The sequence below is a fragment of the Pelobates fuscus genome, chromosome 10 (genome assembly GCF_036172605.1).
Source record: "Pelobates fuscus isolate aPelFus1 chromosome 10, aPelFus1.pri, whole genome shotgun sequence".
In the NCBI taxonomy this organism is placed as follows: domain Eukaryota; kingdom Metazoa; phylum Chordata; class Amphibia; order Anura; family Pelobatidae; genus Pelobates; species Pelobates fuscus.
Window position 1 is genome coordinate 8522319 of NC_086326.1, and position 21046 is coordinate 8543364.

Below are 21046 nucleotides of genomic sequence, written 5' to 3' on the forward strand. Positions count from 1 at the left end.
AGGACTAATATTATATCACACGGGGATCATTATTACTGATAGCCAACAGCCCGCAGCTTTGTTGCCACCACTTGCAATGACTGCAGGTGTCAGAACTAGTGGCCGGGACACAAGACACTTCTATTATTGACTCCACGAAGAGAGACAGCTGCGGAAATCCACACCCCAGACAGACACCTAATGGGTTATTTGTGAATAGTTATCAAGGGAATCGCAAACTTTAGACCAAAATAGCCTGGAACTTTAGACCAAAATAGATCTGGAATAATAGATGAGTTATGGAAACTTTCTGGGTTGATTATTCTATCCTGGATTTTGCTATTCACGGGTTATTCATGGGTTTGTGGTTTATTGATTGGATCTTTAACAGAAACAGGTCAAACGTGCCACGTTATATTGTGTGTGAGCAGTGACATATGGAGGTGGCTTCATATTGAACTGTAATGACAAAATATCCGTGTGACAGGCGAAGGTTCGCGGCCGAATTTCAATCACAGACACATTTTGCAGCTGTTTTCTAGATCTGTACCTGATACAGGCCCATCTTTGTGTAAAATACTTCCTTCCCGTGTTTGTCGGTGAAACCGTAGCTGTGATTACTGGAAATAACCGCGCTGGACCCAAAGCTTCCAAACCGTTTAGATGCTGGGGTGCTAACTGGGCTCACAGAGTTATTCTGTGAAATAAAATCAGAGAATTAAGGAGTTTCTGTTTCATCTTATCTCCATTCTGACAATTACATTTCACTTCAACTAGTATTTACAAAGATCCCATTTTTATCCACCCAAACCCAGTGGTTTTATTGACAATTGTCTGCAAGCCAAAACATGACAACCTGGGATTTACATTAATTTAAATATATATAAAAAAAAATAGATATTCTAGTTTTTTTAAAAACATATTTAAATACCGCAGTAGCACGTTTGCGCTCAGTCACAGTAAATTTAAAAAATGATAATTTTTAGCCCCCAGCCTGGTACTGCCCCCCCATGTTAGGCAGTGCCCCAGGGTGTGAAAAATATCCCTCCTTGCACCAAAATAGATTCACTAATTAGTCCTGGCGTATTGGGCTCTTTTACATTCAGGACTAATTAGTGAACCTATTTTGAGTATGATTTTTTTATTTGTACTTCTACAGAAATGAGTCAATGTAAAAGTGAAAAAAATATTTAATTTTTTTTTATATTTATTCCTATTTAGTATTGTGTTATGTATACATATAGCATATGAAAAAAGCCCCGATTCCCTTTTAAAAAATGATATACAATATGTATTGGTGTACTTAAACAAAAAGTGGAAAATTGTGGTAGAATGAACGCAAGGCAAACGTGCCAACAGGGCCTTGGTCGCTAACACGTCGCATCTCCAAAAACCGTTGGTCCTTAAGGGGTTAAACTAAAGTTGTTTTGGTGCCTATAGTATCCCTTTAATGCTATTTCTGCTTACTCTCTCCCCAGTGATTGCGTCTAACTCAGTTATATTGTAACGCAGAGCTCATTATCAGACGCCAAGTAATTACGGGATTCTGGAGTGAATGTGAAATACCTTTTGGTCCGTTAGAAGGGTGATGTCCTCGTGGTTTATCTGCCACCAAGTGTCATCGTCAAACTGCTTCCTCATTTTTCTTTTCTGTAAGATGAGGAATGATACAAACAGCAAGCCGCCCAGAGCCGTTACCAGCAGCGTTACTATCAGAGCCAGGAGTGAGGTATCTGGATAGACAAGATGTACACTCACAACAGAGCATGGACATAATGTTATTTCAGGAGTTTGTGCTGTCAGTGTAATTTCACATTTTACCAGTAGGGGGCCTGAGCAAAAAGTGAATTGTCAGGATCAAAGGAATTTTCAAATTTTGGGCAAAATTCCCAGATTGGAAAATGTGTCCGTTACTGTATGTTTTCTGTATTTTGGCATAAACTCTAAAATTCACTTTCGATTCCCACAAGGTTCACACATTAGTGAATAATCCTGTGCCATAAGATTTATATTTCTTGATATTAAATGTTACATTCCCCATTTTGGTGGTTTCTCTCATTAATAGATAATAATCTCTAGACTCATCTCAATTAAGTGGTTATGGTGCCATCTTGCTTCCTAGCGTTACGCCTCCTTCTAATAGTTTAACAAAGCCGCAGTATCTCCAGGTGCTTGAGATGGGGATGAAGTGCTTATGGTACCTGCAGTGTTCCTTTAATTTGGATAACATCCCACCCTCCTCTCCCCCCCATTTGTCCACGCCCATGCCATATCTACATTCAGGGTGTTATCTTAATATGGGCAAACCGTGCTTCCAAGATCTCTGCAAAGCTACAAAAAAAAAAATATTAAATGAAGAACACTGTATTTCTTTGCGTTTACTAGTCATTTTTTGGCGTGTTGCATTCTGTTACCATAGCTGTAGATAGTTTTATTGGATGCTTACTGATTAGCTTGGCCGCACACAGCTCGTTAGAGAATCCGCACACCGGTCTGTCCCTGAGCGGAATGCCTCCCGGCCAGCTGATAGAGGAGAAGTAAGGGGTGGCCCTAAACACAATAATAACACATTCACTCACTCACAAATCAGAATATCGCAGCGAAACCAAAACCAAACTGCAAACGACACAAAGCAGAAACAGTGCACACATTTATTTTAACATTTTTTTCCTCGTTTGATGTTGAATAAATGAAAGCATTTAGTACATTTTAGTGTTGGACTCTAGAATCGTTTTCTAATCGTTATTTGTCAAACTGCTTGATAAACATGGAGTAGGGGGCTGCACCTCTAGCATGCTAGCACCATAACCACTACAGTGAGCTGCACAATAGGCTGAAGTGGTTATGGTGCTTGGCTGTTGCTTATAGAGTAAGAAGATGGTTACCTGTGGATAGATTTTTTCACTCCATTCCTCAGAAACCAGTCAGAAACTGTGAGCGTTCCGCATTATGAATGTTACCTGATTGTTCTCTGGAAACTGTCGTACAGCAAAACAGGGACAAATCCAGACGAATTCCCCGTGTGTTGGAGATCATATATCGCGTAATCTATCAATCTCTCCCCGTCCTCGTTAATACTGAGCGGCCCAGAGACACCTACACAGGAAGGTTAGCCGTGTATTAAACCATTTAATATTACGGAATTTAGGTTTTAATTCAGTATTTAGCGATTAATGGCCGGTATTTTAACGCCAGCCCTTGATATCGGGCTCCACAATAATCTAGATCGTACATGACTACACCTGGAGGGTGTCCGCTAATAGTTGTCAGGAAGCTGCATATTAACTACGAGTTAATCAATTCGATAAATTAATAAAAATCCAACAAGTGACATGTTTCCTTAGTTATTGCTATTGGTCGTTGAAGGAAATGTGGGAAATCCAAACTTAAAGGATTTTTAGATAATATTTTCTTTCATCCTATATTTAACAAATCTAGAAATATCTGCAATATAAGGAGCGCGGGTTGGAAGAAAAAACAAAATCCCCAAAACAGCCTACATGGTGCAAATTAATAGTGAAAACAAACAAACTATTAAATCAAAAATAAGTAAAAATTATTAATGACATGCGGATCCATATAGTAGGAATAAAACAAATCCTGTAATATCTAAATTACTCCACTAGGGGCAGCAGTCTCAAACAGGGTAAAACCTGTGACCTGTCTGAATATTGCAATATCTTGAATTATTCACATATATGTCTGGAAAGTAAAATGACACGTTGTACTCCGCACTGCTATATGTGTTTCCTGCAGCTTAGTTAGATTGTAAGCTCTTCTTCTCTCTCAATATTATTCTGTTAATAACTTGTTAGATATCCCCTTTCTATAATTGTACAGCGCTGTGGAACATGATGGCGCTATATAAACGCGATTAGCGATTAATAATGATTGTGGATAGTGTGCTCCGCCTTCAGCTTTTTGTTGAAAATAGTTTGAAAGCTGGAGGGATAGCTTTGCCTGAAATTGTTAGAATAATTAGAATAATCGTTAAATTATTATAATTATTACAATTAGTATTAACAGCAGGCCAGGCGCTGACGTGGTTAATATTCACTGTTAATGGATGTATTGGATTGAAAATGGTGGATTCCTGTCTTAATGTCTGATCAATTTACACCTGTTCTAATCTAAATATAATTATCAGATACTAATAATAAATATAAAAATATTTACCAAAGACTTGCGTCTCTCTCCGACCTTTTAAAATCCGTGTGAGGGCCCTGCCGTCGCTGATATTTTTACCTTGTTTGATCATTTCCCTTAAACCCAGAGCGTAGAGCAAGACCGAGTCATAAAGATACACAGAATATGGACTGACCTGGGAGAAAATCACAAATATTAAACCCTTCCCAGCATTCCTTGGGCCCCATGTAAAGTCTATTTGGACCTGCATGGAGTGGGTCCAATTCTTTTAGAGCAGACAGTACCCAGTGTTGGTGGTGTTTATTTACTAAACATTGACTTTTCAGACATGCGTTTGGCGTGATGAATAGAGTGTAATTCTGGTACGTTCAACCCCATATTATGTAAATGGCTCTGTCACTATCTAGGCTAAGGTCACACCTCCAACACTCTCAGCCAACCACGGCTGTGCTGGTTGGATTGAATTGTTGGTAATGTGAAGTGTAAATACTGCATTAATTATGAAGCCCAAAAAGGGTCAGTCTCTGGGTGCTGCAAGAGACACCCATGTGTGATCAAACTACTCAAAAACTGGTTTAAAAACTTCTGTTGGGGGGAGGGGCTATATACTCTTTGCACTATAACCACTTCACGGAGCTGTAGTATTGATAGTGCTTCGAGAGCACTTTAAGCTTTGGGGCTTTTCTTGTGTGTGTATTAAGTATTCATTTAGCGTTACATTTCTCCCAAGGAGTGCATTAAGTCTATTAGCAGACAGATCAATGCATACTGGTAACCAGGACAGATAATGGTGGGCACCTGGTATTCGGACGAGATCTCGCTGTAAAACGGCGGTCCTTTTAACCTTGTGTAGACCTGCTTCATGAAGGAAAGGTAACTGTAGTTGGAGTTTACTGCGATCATAAAGACGGACTCGTACGCCTTCAGAATGTCCGCATTCATCTTGCTGCTCACAGCTTCTTTCCAAAAGTTTTCCTGCAAATAAATATATTGCAGGAATCATTGCGCTTCAAATCAGTTTGTCAAAATAAAATATTGTGATAATTCAGTGTACTTGTGTTTTATTCTCAGCTGCTGAGATCATTTTAAAAATACAGAGACGATAAATAGGGCCTTCCAAAGCAGGGCTACCATCAAAAATGATGGGGCCCCTAACACAGTGCAAGGTGTGGGCCCCCAGGGCCAGAACCATCTTAACACATAGGCACGCTGGGCAGTTGTCACTCACTACAGCGGGATTACTCCCATGTGCCTCCCGCCGCTAAACTTAAGAGTGGCCGGCACTCTTGTCAGACCAATTAGGCTGTGGACTGAGGGTGCTATTCAAGAGGGGGCGCCCACAGCGCAAGGGCGCAGCATCCACGCACTGAACACCCCACGCCCTGTGCAAGGACAAGTAGCAGAAGGAATGGAAACATGGCAGCAGGACCTGAGTTCTGAGAGCAGGTACCATGCGGATTGAAATGGCCTGCCTTCAATGGCCCCAGTATGTGAGGAACAAGCTGCTTGCTGTGTGTGTGTGTTTGTGTGTGTGTATTTAGCAATCTGTGTGTGTGTGTATTTAGCAATCTGTGTGTGTGTGTATTTAGCAATCTGTGTGTGTGTGTATTTAACAGTGTGTGTGGAACAAGCTGCTTGCTGTGTGTGTTTGTGTGTGTGTATTTAGCAATCTGTGTGTGTGTATTTAGCAATCTGTGTGTGTGTGTATTTAGCAATCTCTGTGTGTGTGTGTATTTAACAGTGTGTGTGGAACAAGCTGCTTGCTGTGTGTGTTTGTGTGTGTGTATTTAGCAATCTGTGTGTGTGTGTATTTAGCAATCTGTGTGTGTGTGTATTTAGCAATCTGTGTGTGTGTGTGTATTTAACAGTGTGTGTGGAACAAGCTGCTTGCTGTGTGTGTTTGTGTGTGTGTATTTAGCAATCTGTGTGTGTGTATTTAGCAATCTCTCTGTGTGTGTGTATTTAGCAATCTGTGTGTGTATTTAGCAATCTGTGTGTGTGTGTGTGTGTATATTTAACAGTGTGTGTGTGTGTGTATTTAACAATCAGTGTGTGTATTTAGCAATCTGTGTGTGTGTATTTAGCAATCTGTGTGTGTGTGTATTAAGCAGTCTGTGTGTATATATTTAGCAATCTGTTTGTGTGTGTGTGTGTGTGTGTGTGTAGCAGTCTGTGTGTGTAATTTTCCAGAGTTTTCTACATTTTCTGTCTTACTCTTGCTTGGTCCTTCTTTTTAACCCTGCCTGCTCCTTTTTTTTAAATTATATTCTTGAGTGGATCTCACATAGTACAAATATACAGCAATTGTCTAAAACACAGCCAGTAAAAGGATATTGATATGTTTGTAGGGGACCACGGGTAACCCAGATGATTACCTCCGCTAATTCCCTTCCTTCAGCCGGTCAGGAACCATTTAAAGTACAAAGTCACCCATTCTCCCCCAGTAACTGGACGACACATAGTCCTGGAGGTACATCAACTTTTTTATTAGCAACACACGGCTTTTATGCATAACCTCATGCAAGGGGTCCACCACACAACCATACAGGGTCACATCCCAGGATCCTCGTCCTCCCTCGAACCCAAGCGCGGGAAGGGACTCTGTTCCCTTTGTCCCCAAAGCCCACCATTAAAACACAGGGTTTCCCACTCTAGCCGCCAGGAGCCTCTGTGCCTGGGAGCCCAGGCGCGGGAAAAAAGCTTTGTCCCTCCGGCTCAGGAAAGCCCACCAAACTCATCAGTGCCTTAAAAGTGCCCACACCAACCTCAGGGATCCTTGCCACGGCGTCTCTTTCGACTAGCCTCTGTTTAAAAAAACAATGGAAGCATCTCTTTTCGAAGTATGACTGCTCCCCCTGGCTGGCGTTTGTCTGTACAAATTGTGGCCACCCATTTATTACTTCCCTTGCGGTTTTGCACCTATGTTGCAAGTGCGAACGTTCTGATTAATTGGTGTGAGCGTTCTAATGGGGCACTGGGGAGGTCCTCATTCGGGAAACGAATGAGTTGGGAAACAATCCACGAATGCTCCCCCTGGCTAGCGTTCGGCTGTACGAATTCCCGCTGTGATGAATGCCCCTCTGCCTGGACATTCACCACAGGCTCCTGGAGGAGTGTGGATGTTAGCCTCCTGCCCACTGACTATGGGCCTTATACAAAGACCCTGTTCGGCAGTTAAATCTCCCCAATCGCCATTAGTGGCTTGCTCTGGGTTTGGCACTTTCCGGAGCTAGAAAAATAACCAACTTGACCGGTTGTCCCCAAGCCAACCCGTTGGGGTCTAGGCGGGTATGCCGTCCCACAGAACTGGGGGGGGAGCTATGTGACAAAACCCCTATTTTGCCTTCCCAGGAACCATTCTCTTTCTGTAACGAATTCATCCTCATATAGAAATGTGTTTGATGGTATTTACCGTCACGCGCGTGCACGTTTTGGAGTCAAAGGTCGATTACGGCCAATCAGAATAAAAGGAGGGTTATTTAAACTTATTTTTACATTTTCTCATTGTCCTGTCGTGGTGTCTGCCTGATGGTAATCCGAGAGTGCGTTCCTGAGCTTGATATATTGGTATTTGACTTTGGCTTTGTTCTGACTTCCCTGATTTCTGGCATCCTTGACTTTTGGATTTTTCTCATCGTTGTTTCTGATTCTATATCCCTGACCTCGGCTAGTATTCTGACTATTCTTGGATACATTAAGTCTGGCCATTCTAAGGTCCGGTTAGACGTTATCCTTAGTCCTAGGTGTGACACAATTCTGCATGCTGGATCGATTAGTAATCCTGACACTTCCTCAGTTCGGGAATCCGTTTTTTATGTTGCCAAAGTTGACCGACTGCTAGCCCTGATTTCAAGGAACTGTTTTGGGCATAGGACCATGTGCACGGTCGGTCAAATAATCGACTTCCCTGGAAAACTCGAACCCCTGAACCGATATGGGTGATTTTTGGATATATTGGTCACCCAGATTGGGGCTATCAGGGGATGTAACTTGGGAGGTTTTAGTGTATTTTATGTGTATTCTGGGGTGTTTTATAAATTGTGTGTTTTCTGTGTCTGGAGGTAATTGAGTTTGTACAGTTCCTGACTCAATTATCTCTAAGGCACAGGGCAGGGATTACCCTGTTTGAGTGTCCTGGGCGTGTTTGCTGTGACTCTGAAATGTATAAAAGTAGGCCATTGAGCCTGGATTAAACAGATTGATTTACCACTTCATGAAGTCTAGGCTCATGTTTGGGGAACCGGGAGCTATATTCACAAATGTCCCACTCCTGAATCCACCCACAGGGCCCACTCCCGAGTCTGTCCAAGGGGGCTAAAAATGTTGGCTTTTGAATGCAGGCATGCATGTGTGTTGTAGTGTATACACTGCAAAACACATATATACACAAAAACACACACACTGATACACATACACTGACACAAAGACACACACCAACATACATGCCAATAAACAGGCAAAGAAACACACATTGACACATACACACTGGCACACAGATACACAAACTGGCATATACACACATTGACACATAGATACACAGACTGATAATATACACACAAAATGACAGATACATGCATGTCACTTTTTTTTATATTTGCAGTCACCCTCCTGCTAGCTTAACTTTTGTCTGCAGGAGGGTGGTTTGCTTAGGGTGCTGCTGACTGTGAATGATGCGTGTGGGGTCTGCACCAGCAGTTCACTCTTTTCTTTCCATGGCACTCTCTCTTGCTCTGGGAGGAAGTGACAGGCTGTAACTTGCTCTCAGACAGCCAATATTACAGGGGCCTGTTCACGCTGTTAGAGTGCCCGTGTCCTGACTGGGTCCCTGTTCATCATTACCCATCTGGTGGCCCTAAGTGACAACCGACATGGTTTTCACCCGCTGATGCCGTCCCTGTCCCTAAGCGTCATAACCTTACAGCCCTCGACCTTGTCATGTCCATGTCTGAGTCAGTTTTGTAGCAGTTTGACACAAACCATGGGTCTCTCAAGTTCCCGTGCAAGGATCCTTTCATTTTACATTTTATATCTGGAATTTCGATTTCTGCACGAGCAATGCCCTATACCGCCAACGTTTTGCCTTGCACAGTGGATGATGGTTCAATAGGCAAGGAAGGGTGGCAGCCATGCCAATATTTGTTGCAACAAAAAAATTAAATAGACTAACCTATGATAAGTGTGAGTAGAGGAGTTAAAGTGCGAAGATCTCAATAAGTCAGGAGTCAGTGCCCACAATCATTACATTTCATCAGCCGCCATTAGTGTGCAATACTCACCAGAAATGCACTGACCTCATATTGCTGTAACATGATAAATACATATTTCCCATTGGTTAATCCCTGCTGCACAGCTTCATATAGGATCAGTCTGGCGTCCTCAGAGCTAGTTACTAAAACGATAACTGCAGGAGAATAAAGTAACATTTGTTAGGGGTCTGGTAATGTATGTTAGGGAGCGGTAACATTTGTTAGGGGTCTGGTAATGTATGTTAGGGAGCGGTAACATTGTTAGGAGTATGCTAATGTATGTTAGGGAGCGGTAACATTGTTAGGGGTGTGGTAATGTGTGTTAGGGAGCGGTAACATTGTTAGGGGTGTGGTAATGTGTGTTAGGGAGCGGTAACATTGTTAGGGGTGTGGTAATGTGTGTTAGGGAGCGGTAACATTGTTAGGAGTATGCTAATGTATGTTAGGGAGAAGTAACATTAGTTAGGGGTATGGTAATTGTGGCGGGACCGCTGCCTGTCCGGGAATTGCCTCTGATATGATGTGTGTTTCCCCATTTCTTCGTATATTGTGCCTACTCCCCCCCGATACCTCATTTAGAATATGAGTTTAGAACCTCGCAACATAAGTATCAAACCACAAACCGCAAGGGAAACAATTAATGAGTGCTCCCCTGGGTGGCTGCCATTCGTACGGGCGGCTGCCATTCGTACTGACGAATGCCAGCCAGGGGAGCGTTCGTGGATTGTTTCCCACTCATTCGTTTCCCAAACGAGGACCTCCTCAGTGCCCCATTAGAATGTTCACACCAATTAATCAGAACGTTCTCACTCGCAACCTAAGTGTGAAACCACAAGAGAAGTAATTAATGAGTGCTACCCTGGGTGGCTGCCATTTCGTATAGGCGAATTCCGACCAGGGGGAGCATTTGTGTAACGAAATGAGACGCTTCCCTTGAAGGGACAGGGACCTCGCAAGCAGAGTCCGGTTGAGGGAGGTACCACTGTGAGGGTCCGTGAGATTGGTGTGGGCACTGCTGGGGCACTGGCGAGTTTGGTGGGCTTTTTGGTGCCTGCAGAGACAAAGAGATCAGCTCTTTTTCCCGCGGGCAGGCTTTCTGTGCCTGGGAGACAAAGGGACAGTCCCTTGTTCCCGCGCCACTTCCAGGCACAAAGGCTCCTGGGAAGATGACCCCCTGGAGGTGGGCGTAGAAAACCCTATACTTTTAGTGGCGGGAGTTGGGGACAAAGGAAACAAAGTCTTCCCGGCACTGAGGACCCAGAGAGGGGGAGGATCCTGGGAGGGGACACTGGATCTTGCATGGGGTATTGATAAAAGCCGTGTGTGGACAATAAATTGGTTGTTGTACCTCCAGGACTGTGTGTCATCCAGTTACTGGGGGAAGATGTGTCTCTTTGTATTTTTAATGGCTCTTGATCGGCTGAAGAAAGGGAATTAGCTGAGGTAATTGGTCGGGTTACCAGGTGGTCCACTACAGTAATGTGTGTTAGGGAGCGGTAACATTAGTAAGGAATATGGTAATGTGTGTTAGGGAGCGGTAACATTAGTAAGGAATATGGTAATGTGTGTTAGGGAGCGGTAGCATTGTTAGGGGTATAGTAATGTGTGTTAGGGAGCGGTAACATTAGTTAGGAATATGGTAATGTGTGTTAGGGAGCGGTAGCATTGTTAGGGGTATGGTAATGTGTGTTAGGGAGCGGTAACATTAGTTAGGAATATGGTAATGTGTGTTAGGGAGCGGTAGCATTGTAAGGGGTCTGGTAATGTGTGTTAGGGAGCGGTAACATTAGTTAGGGGTCTGGTAATGTGTGTTAGGGAGCGGTAACATTAGTTAGGGGTATGGTAATGTGTGTTAGGGAGCGGTAACATTAGTTAGGAATATGGTAATGTGTGTTAGGGAGCGGTAACATTAGTTAGGAATATGGTAATGTGTGTTAGGGAGCGGTAGCATTGTTAGGGGTATGGTAATGTGTGTTAGGGAGAGGTAACATTAGTTAGGGGTATGGTAATGTGTGTTAGGGAGCGGTAACATTAGTTAGGGATATGGTAATGTGTGTTAGGGAGCGGTAACATTAGTTAGGGGTATGGTAATGTATGTTAGGGAGCGGTAACATTAGTTAGGGGTATGGTAATGTGTGTTAGGGAGCGGTAACATTAGTTAGGGGTCTGGTAATGTATGTTAGGGAGCGGTAACATTAGTTAGGGGTATGGTAATGTGTGTTAGGGAGCGGTAACATTAGTTAGGGGTATGGTAATGTGTGTTAGGGAGCGGTAACATTAGCTAGGGGTCTGGTAATGTATGTTAGGGAGTGGTAACATTAGTTAGGGGTCTGGTAATGTATGTTAGGGAGCGGTAACATTAGTTAGGGGTCTGGTAATGTGTGTTAGGGAGCGGTAACATTAGTTAGGGGTCTGGTAATGTGTGTTAGGGAGCGGTAACATTAGTTAGGGGTCTGGTAATGTGTGTTAGGGAGCGGTAACATTAGTTAGGGGTATGGTAATGTGTGTTAGGGAGCGGTAACATTAGTTAGGGGTATGGTAATGTGTGTTAGGGAGCGGTAACATTAGTTAGGGGTATGGTAATGTGTGTTAGGGAGCGGTAACATTAGTTAGGGGTCTGGTAATGTATGTTAGGGAGCGGTAACATTAGTTAGGGGTCTGGTAATGTGTGTTAGAGAGAGGTAACATTAGTTAGGGGTATGGTAATGTGTGTTAGGGAGCGGTAACATTAGTTAGGGGTCTGGTAATGTATGTTAGGGAGCGGTAACATTAGTTAGGGGTCTGGTGATGTATGTTAGGGAGCGGTAACATTGTTAGGGGTATGGTAATGTGTGTTAGGGAGCGGTAACATTAGTTAGGGGTCTGGTAATGTGTGTTAGGGAGCGGTAACATTAGTTAGGGGTATGGTAATGTGTGTTAGGGAGTGGTAACATTAGTTAGGGGTCTGGTAATGTGTGTTAGGGAGCGGTAACATTAGTTAGGGGTATGGTAATGTATGTTAGGGAGCGGTAACATTAGTTAGGGGTATGGTAATGTGTGTTAGGGAGCGGTAACATTAGTTAGGGGTATGGTAATGTGTGTTAGGGAGCGGTAACATTAGTTAAGGATATGGTAATGTGTGTTAGGGAGCGGTAACATTAGTTAGGGGTATGGTAATGTGTGTTAGGGAGCGGTAACATTAGTTAGGGGTATGGTAATGTGTGTTAGGAAGCGGTAACATTAGTTAGGGGTATGGTAATGTGTGTTAGGGAGCGGTAACATTAGTTAGGGGTCTGGTAATGTGTGTTAGGGAGCGGTAACATTAGTTAGGGGTATGGTAATGTGTGTTAGGGAGCGGTAACATTAGTTAGGGGTCTGGTAATGTATGTTAGGGAGCGGTAACATTAGTTAGGGGTCTGGTAATGTATGTTAGGGAGCGGTAACATTAGTTAGGGGTCTGGTAATGTATGTTAGGGAGCGGTAACATTAGTTAGGGGTCTGGTAATGTGTGTTAGGGAGCGGTAACATTAGTTAGGGGTCTGGTAATGTATGTTAGGGAGCGGTAACATTAGTTAGGGGTCTGGTAATGTATGTTAGGGAGCGGTAACATTAGTTAGGGGTCTGGTAATGTATGTTAGGGAGTGGTAACATTAGTTAGGGGTATGGTAATGTGTGTTAGAGAGCGGTAACATTAGTTAGGGGTCTGGTAATGTATGTTAGGGAGCGGTAACATTAGTTAGGGGTATGGTAATGTGTGTTAGGGAGCGGTAACATTAGTTAGGGGTATGGTAATGTGTGTTAGGGAGCGGTAACATTAGTTAGGGGTATGGTAATGTGTGTTAGGGAGCGGTAACATTAGTTAGGGGTCTGGTAATGTATGTTAGGGAGCGGTAACATTAGTTAGGGGTCTGGTAATGTATGTTAGGGAGTGGTAACATTAGTTAGGGGTATGGTAATGTGTGTTAGAGAGCGGTAACATTAGTTAGGGGTCTGGTAATGTATGTTAGGGAGCGGTAACATTAGTTAGGGGTATGGTAATGTGTGTTAGGGAGCGGTAACATTAGTTAGGGGTATGGTAATGTGTGTTAGGGAGCGGTAACATTAGTTAGGGGTATGGTAATGTGTGTTAGGGAGCGGTAACATTAGTTAGGGGTATGGTAATGTGTGTTAGGGAGCGGTAACATTAGTTAGGGGTCTGGTAATGTATGTTAGGGAGCGGTAACATTAGTTAGGGGTCTGGTAATGTATGTTAGGGAGCGGTAACATTAGTTAGGGGTCTGGTAATGTGTGTTAGGGAGCGGTAACATTAGTTAGGGGTATGGTAATGTGTGTTAGGGAGCGGTAACATTAGTTAGGGGTATGGTAATGTGTGTTAGGGAGCGGTAACATTAGTTAGGGGTATGGTAATGTGTGTTAGGGAGTGGTAACATTAGTTAGGGGTCTGGTAATGTATGTTAGGGAGCGGTAACATTAGTTAGGGGTCTGGTAATGTGTGTTAGGGAGCGGTAACATTAGTTAGGGGTATGGTAATGTGTGTTAGGGAGCGGTAACATTAGTTAGGGGTATGGTAATGTGTGTTAGGGAGCGGTAACATTAGTTAGGGGTCTGGTAATGTATGTTAGGGAGCGGTAACATTAGTTAGGGGTATGGTAATGTGTGTTAGGGAGCGGTAACATTAGTTAGGGGTATGGTAATGTGTGTTAGGGAGCGGTAACATTAGCTAGGGGTCTGGTAATGTATGTTAGGGAGCGGTAACATTAGTTAGGGGTCTGGTAATGTATGTTAGGGAGCGGTAACATTAGTTAGGGGTCTGGTAATGTGTGTTAGGGAGCGGTAACATTAGTTAGGGGTATGGTAATGTGTGTTAGGGAGCGGTAACATTAGTTAGGGGTATGGTAATGTGTGTTAGGGAGCGGTAACATTAGTTAGGGGTATGGTAATGTGTGTTAGGGAGCGGTAACATTAGTTAGGGGTCTGGTAATGTATGTTAGGGAGCGGTAACATTAGTTAGGGGTCTGGTAATGTATGTTAGGGAGCGGTAACATTAGTTAGGGGTCTGGTAATGTGTGTTAGGGAGCGGTAACATTAGTTAGGGGTCTGGTAATGTATGTTAGGGAGTGGTAACATTAGTTAGGGGTATGGTAATGTGTGTTAGAGAGCGGTAACATTAGTTAGGGGTCTGGTAATGTATGTTAGGGAGCGGTAACATTAGTTAGGGGTATGGTAATGTGTGTTAGGGAGCGGTAACATTAGTTAGGGGTATGGTAATGTGTGTTAGGGAGCGGTAACATTAGTTAGGGGTATGGTAATGTGTGTTAGGGAGCGGTAACATTAGTTAGGGGTATGGTAATGTGTGTTAGGGAGCGGTAACATTAGTTAGGGGTCTGGTAATGTATGTTAGGGAGCGGTAACATTAGTTAGGGGTCTGGTAATGTATGTTAGGGAGCGGTAACATTAGTTAGGGGTCTGGTAATGTGTGTTAGGGAGCGGTAACATTAGTTAGGGGTATGGTAATGTGTGTTAGGGAGCGGTAACATTAGTTAGGGGTATGGTAATGTGTGTTAGGGAGCGGTAACATTAGTTAGGGGTATGGTAATGTGTGTTAGGGAGTGGTAACATTAGTTAGGGGTCTGGTAATGTGTGTTAGGGAGCGGTAACATTAGTTAGGGGTATGGTAATGTGTGTTAGGGAGCGGTAACATTAGTTAGGGGTCTGGTAATGTATGTTAGGGAGCGGTAACATTAGTTAGGGGTCTGGTAATGTGTGTTAGGGAGCGGTAACATTAGTTAGGGGTATGGTAATGTGTGTTAGGGAGCGGTAACATTAGTTAGGGGTATGGTAATGTGTGTTAGGGAGCGGTAACATTAGTTAGGGGTATGGTAATGTGTGTTAGGGAGCGGTAACATTAGTTAGGAATATGGTAATGTGTGTTAGGGAGCGGTAACATTAGTTAGGGGTATGGTAATGTGTGTTAGGGAGCGGTAACATTAGTTAGGAATATGGTAATGTGTGTTAGGGAGCGGTAACATTAGTTAGGGGTATGGTAATGTGTGTTAGGGAGTGGTAACATTAGTTAGGGGTCTGGTAATGTGTGTTAGGAAGCGGTAACATTAGTTAGGGGTATGGTAATGTGTGTTAGGGAGCGGTAACATTAGTTAGGGGTATGGTAATGTGTGTTAGGGAGCGGTAACATTAGTTAGGAATATGGTAATGTGTGTTAGGGAGCGGTAGCATTGTTAGGGGTATGGTAATGTGTGTTAGGGAGCGGTAGCATTGTTAGGGGTCTGGTAATGTGTGTTAGGGAGCGGTAGCATTGTTAGGGGTCTGGTAATGTGTGTTAGGGAGAGGTAACATTAGTTAGGGGTATGGTAATGTATGTTAGGGAGAGGTAACATTAGTTAGGGGTATGGTAATGTGTGTTAGGGAGCGGTAACATTAGTTAGGGGTCTGGTAATGTGTGTTAGGGAGCGGTAACATTAGTTAGGGGTATGGTAATGTGTGTTAGGGAGCGGTAACATTAGTTAGGGGTATGGTAATGTGTGTTAGGGAGCGGTAACATTAGTTAGGGGTATGGTAATGTGTGTTAGGGAGCGGTAACATTAGTTAGGAATATGGTAATGTGTGTTAGGGAGCGGTAACATTAGTTAGGGGTCTGGTAATGTGTGTTAGGAAGCGGTAACATTAGTTAGGGGTCTGGTAATGTATGTTAGGGAGCGGTAACATTAGTTAGGAATATGGTAATGTGTGTTAGGGAGCGGTAACATTAGTTAGGGGTCTGGTAATGTGTGTTAGGGAGCGGTAGCATTAGTTAGGGGTCTGGTAATGTGTGTTAGGGAGCGGTAACATTAGTTAGGGGTCTGGTAATGTATGTTAGGGAGCGGTAACATTAGTTAGGGGTCTGGTAATGTGTGTTAGGAAGCGGTAACATTAGTTAGGGGTATGGTAATGTGTGTTAGTAAGCGGTAACATTGGAACAGTTCTTCTAGACCCTCAATACGTAGCCTTGTCTCGTTATTGGATGGGAAAGCTATACTCACACTGGGGATTGCTATGCTCTGCATACTCCCCTGAGCTTTAATCACTTAGCTCTTTTAAGAGGACAGAAGCTAATCCAGGGTGGACAGAAGACGGCGAGATTCCAGTTAAGCTACCGTGGTTGTGGAGTCTGCGGTGGTTGTGGTGTCCAGTGCGGTGCTTGTGTCCAAGCTAGGAAGCGTCCATCAACGGAAGGTACTCGGTCGGAGTACAGGGAGTTCCATTACACCCCCCTTCTTCTTACCTTTGGTGAAGCAGGAGGGGATACAACCAGCTCGGTGGTCTGGTGGTGGTAAGTATGTGTCTGGAAAGCAGACAGTAGAGCTGCTTTCCAGATCCCTCCCCCTGCCTCTAGGTCCTCCCGACACGAAAGCAGAGTAGGCGCCTGCCGTATTGGGCAGGCAGGTGCCTACTCTGCATTGCTGCCGACCGGCGCCAGTGGCCCCCACGCCCCTGCCAGCCTATGGTGTGCCATAGGTTCGCCATCACTAGGGTATGGTAATGTACATTAGGGAGCGGTAACATTCATTAGGAGTGAGGTAATGTTTGTTAGGGAGCTGTAACAACATTGTATGGGGGGAGTAATATGTGTTAGGTAGTGGTGACATTTGTCAGGTGGGGAGTAATACATGTTAGGGAGCGGTGATATTTGTTAGGGGTGAGTTAGGGCTATGTCAACAACTGCCTTGCAAAATACAGGTCAAAGGGACTCAAAACAGCTGCTATGAGAAAACAAGTCTCCAATCCAGCGATTGCTTTTCTAACTCTGTTATACTGGCATAAATATTGCAAATCAGTTTCAAAGCATAACTTATCTCTCTGTTAGTAGACAGACCCCTCTCATGTATATGTCACCCCTTTCTTTCTAGAGAGGATAGTGTATTTTAGGTCAGTTTATCAGAAATGGAAAAATTACATGAAAAAACAACACTGAGTAAAATTGAAGAAGGATTATAAATATGAAAAATAATAAGAGAAAACAAGTCATATATGTACTTATATGTCAAGCAGCCTACGTGTCCCATGTGCCATGTCCTGATATGAAACCTGTCACCCGGGGCTTACAGCTATCACTGTCAAACACCGCCACTAAGGGGGGTCTGTAGTCATAAACATTCAATTCATGTGTAGAGTGAATGAATAGGGGATCCCTACATTTTAAGAGGTACATTTGAGGTATGCATCATGTGGAAAGCCCTCTCCCATCCTTTAGTAGACATTCCTACCTCTGGCCAGTGAAGCCACTATTTGAAGGTTCTCGCGGAGACTCTGTAAGCTTCCGGAGTCGTATTTTATTTTTGCAGAGATGGTAAAGTTTCCTGTTAGCTGGACTTCCAGAGATTGCCACAATTCATCCATTTTTTCCCACATAGATCCTTTCGATAACCCTCCAAACAGAGCAATGTAATTCCAATTAAAATATTTTAAGGTTTTCACCAGAACTTCGGAGATACGCTGGAGTGGAGATACAACTTTGATGTAGGTGTCGTAGATACGCCTGTCATCTAATTTTTGTGTTTGGCTGACGAAGCCAAACATCGGTATGTTCCAAGATGAGACAAGTAAACCGGTCACCTGGAGATCAGAAGATAATATTAAATATTACCGCCCATCACTTTGGACCTAATCTAGAAAAGTATTGGGAATCTTGCACTTTAGTAAATATATTTGGGGATGTTTGAAGAACATTCTGGATATTTAGTAACAGCAGAATAATTTCATGAATGATGCTACCAATCAGCCACACCTGAACTAAGATTGTTTTAAAATCCAGGAAATAAAGGGAACTTTTATCACAACAAATCTTGAACATTTTGAAGTTTACTCAAAACTGAATTGTGTGAATTGAAAATCGATTGGAAAAAAACTTGAATTGAACATTTAGTGCAACTGTAATATTGTGCGCCGAATATCATAAAAATAGAAAAAACATATTGGCTCATACATTATAATGTGCGCTACATCGAAGTAAAATTTTAAAAATTACATGTTTTAAAAGTAAAACCAGTCACTAAAAGCCAAATTATGTTTTCTAGTACAAAATTAGATAACTTGAAAAAATTTGCGCTACATTTCATAAAAGCAGAAACACACATATTAGTTTGCCGTCAGTAATGCACGCTGTATGTATACCATAAAAGGATTTTTTTTTAAAGTATGTGCTCACACGTAATAATGTGCTCAATATATTAATATAACTTTTTTAAATGGCATATCATAAGAGTAAACCCAGTCACAAAAAGTCAAATAAGGTTTTCCATCGCGATTTACAATTTTTAATTTATTCTTTCCCTGTTATGTTATCCTAAACTTCTTGTACCCCCTCCCCTTAATAAATATTACCAGACATTCGCACCTCCGCGGATTCCGGGCACACAGGTCCAAGCAGGGCAGAGATCTGCTGATTCTGAAATTGGTTGATAAAAACACTAAGGGAGGTCTTGGCGTTACAGCTGCAGTCAGCGTACACAAAATCCAAGGTGTAGTTACCCAAAAACGAAGGGCCCCAGTCTTTGTTTATTGTATCAATGGCCAACTGGATGGCAGAGCCAAGACGCTGGGCACTAAATGGGTAGGAGAAATTCCATGGAGCTTGGAACCCGATAGTGATCTGGACAGTTGGCTTTCCTTCTGTATATGCCGGGGTGTCATTCAAGCTAGGGCTGGTTTGCATTGATTCTTTGAAAGTCTGCGCGTAGATCAAACAAGTTAAAAACCACATAATTGGTTTGTGCTGGCAGAAAGAATCAGGTAATGAATGTCAGCTCCCTGGCTGTTGTGTCGCTTATTTATAACATGCTGGCCGACTTTAATACTCATGTGACTTCTCCGTGGGTCCCATTAAAACATCCTAATTAGCAGGATTCTTGCTCTTTGGAGCTGTAACGTGTAACCCTTTCAACACCAGCAAAAGCATAAGATCTGTTTATGTGACTTACTACTCATATTTATAAATAGATGACAGACAGACAGACAAGCAGGCAGGTGGAAAGACAGATATAGTAATATAAGATGACATCAAATCCATTTTTTTCTACAACAAATAAAGACACCAGATATGCAGGTTGCCATTCAGTACAACACGTTGGATAATGCCAGGTATAAGAAGCTGGAGAAAATGGGGGAATGTTGGTGATGCCATGATGAATGAGGAGAATGTTGGGACCAGGAAGGTTACAGCTGATCAAAGCTGCAACCTTTTCCCTTTTACAAAGCATTTCGGATAATTATTGAATTTAAGTCTAATATGTAGAAAACGTAGCCAGAGGAACATCTGAATTGACATTAGTGTTCATATACATGAGCCTTCTAGGTTCTCCTGATACCTTTCTGTGGAAACAAACATGGTGGGAGTGTCTCTGGTGGGAACATCGGAGATGGGAGAATCTATGATGGGTACATTAATGGTTTGAGTATCCATGTTGGAAGTATCCGTGGTGGTAACATTGGAGATGGGAGATTCCATGATGGGAACATTCATGACAGAAGTATCTATGGTGAGAGTCTCTTTGGTGGGAACATCTTAGATGGGAGAATCCATGATGGGAACTGTAGCGGACCCCCGGGTAACCCGGCCGGTTACCTCTGCTAATTCCTTCCTTCAGCAACTCTGAAACCATTAACTAAGCAGACCTCCATTACCCCCCATTTACTGGATGACACACAGCTCTGGGAGTACAACACAATTTTATTGTGCCACACACAACTTTTATGCATAACCCCCTGCAAGGGGTCTTCCACACAAACAGACAGGGGTTTCCATCCTAGGATCCTCTGTGCCTGGGATCCAAGGCACGGGAAAAGGGACCTAGTCTCTTTGTCTCCCAGGTACAGAAAGCCCGCCAAAATAGCCAGTGCCCAACAAGCATCCCCACTAACCTCAGGAACCCCCACAAAAGTACATTGCCGAGACCGGTATCCAGTTGTTAGGTTCCTGTGCGAACACCATGCAAGGGAAGTGTCTCCTTTCGGGATACGAATGCTCCCCCTGGTTGGAGTCCGTCTATACGAAATGGAGCACTCATTAATTACTTCCCTTGCGGTTTCACACCTATGTTATTGATGTGAACGTTCTCAATAATTGATGAGAACATTCTAATGGGGCACCAGGGTGTTCCCTGTTCGGGAGACGAATCAGTTCTGTTCGTATGGACACTCCCGAACGGGGAAACAGGGCACACTACACGAAATACAAGGGGAAACACACAATACAAGTGGAAAACACACAAATAAGCAGTGGTTCTGCCACAGGAACCTTTATGGTGTGAGTATCCATGGTGAGAGTGTCTCTGGTGGGAACATCAGATATGGAAGAATCCATGATCAGAAGATTCATGGTGGGAATATCCATGGTGGGAGTTTCTCTGGTGTGAACATCATAGATGGGGTAAACCAATAAACCAGTAAGGGAGCTCAGGGTTTCCTGACTGCACAGTAATTACTGCACAGCACTCTCTCCTGGACTTATAGGGGGTTTAGATATAATTCTCTGGAACCATCGGACAAAGCAAAGCTTGAAAACGTACTCTCTTAAAGTAATACAGAATAAAATACATCACCATTTGCAGGTCCTTGAAAATCATTTGACATGCACGGTCATGTAGCTCAGGTCATATAACTGTTCCATTTCTATAAAGGACACAAGCGAAGCTGCTGGCTTG

General features: G+C 43.1%; 1 protein-coding gene across 1 annotated transcript in view; it reads right to left on the reverse strand.

Moving 5' to 3' along the window:
• Nucleotides 1-20736, reverse strand: part of LOC134575541 (guanylate cyclase 2G-like) — a 78910-nt gene extending 58174 nt beyond the window's left edge. Inside the window, exons 1-10 of the mRNA XM_063434839.1 lie at nucleotides 20641-20736; nucleotides 18742-19074; nucleotides 17612-17960; nucleotides 9417-9526; nucleotides 4924-5100; nucleotides 4156-4300; nucleotides 2940-3075; nucleotides 2426-2529; nucleotides 1546-1712; nucleotides 530-676 (exon numbers count right to left, since the gene is read on the reverse strand). Coding sequence (XP_063290909.1) covers nucleotides 530-676; nucleotides 1546-1712; nucleotides 2426-2529; nucleotides 2940-3075; nucleotides 4156-4300; nucleotides 4924-5100; nucleotides 9417-9526; nucleotides 17612-17960; nucleotides 18742-19074; nucleotides 20641-20736 — 1764 coding nt within the window. The remainder of the gene's footprint in view (nucleotides 1-529; nucleotides 677-1545; nucleotides 1713-2425; nucleotides 2530-2939; nucleotides 3076-4155; nucleotides 4301-4923; nucleotides 5101-9416; nucleotides 9527-17611; nucleotides 17961-18741; nucleotides 19075-20640) is intronic.
• Between the last annotated feature and the right edge of the window lie 310 nt (nucleotides 20737-21046).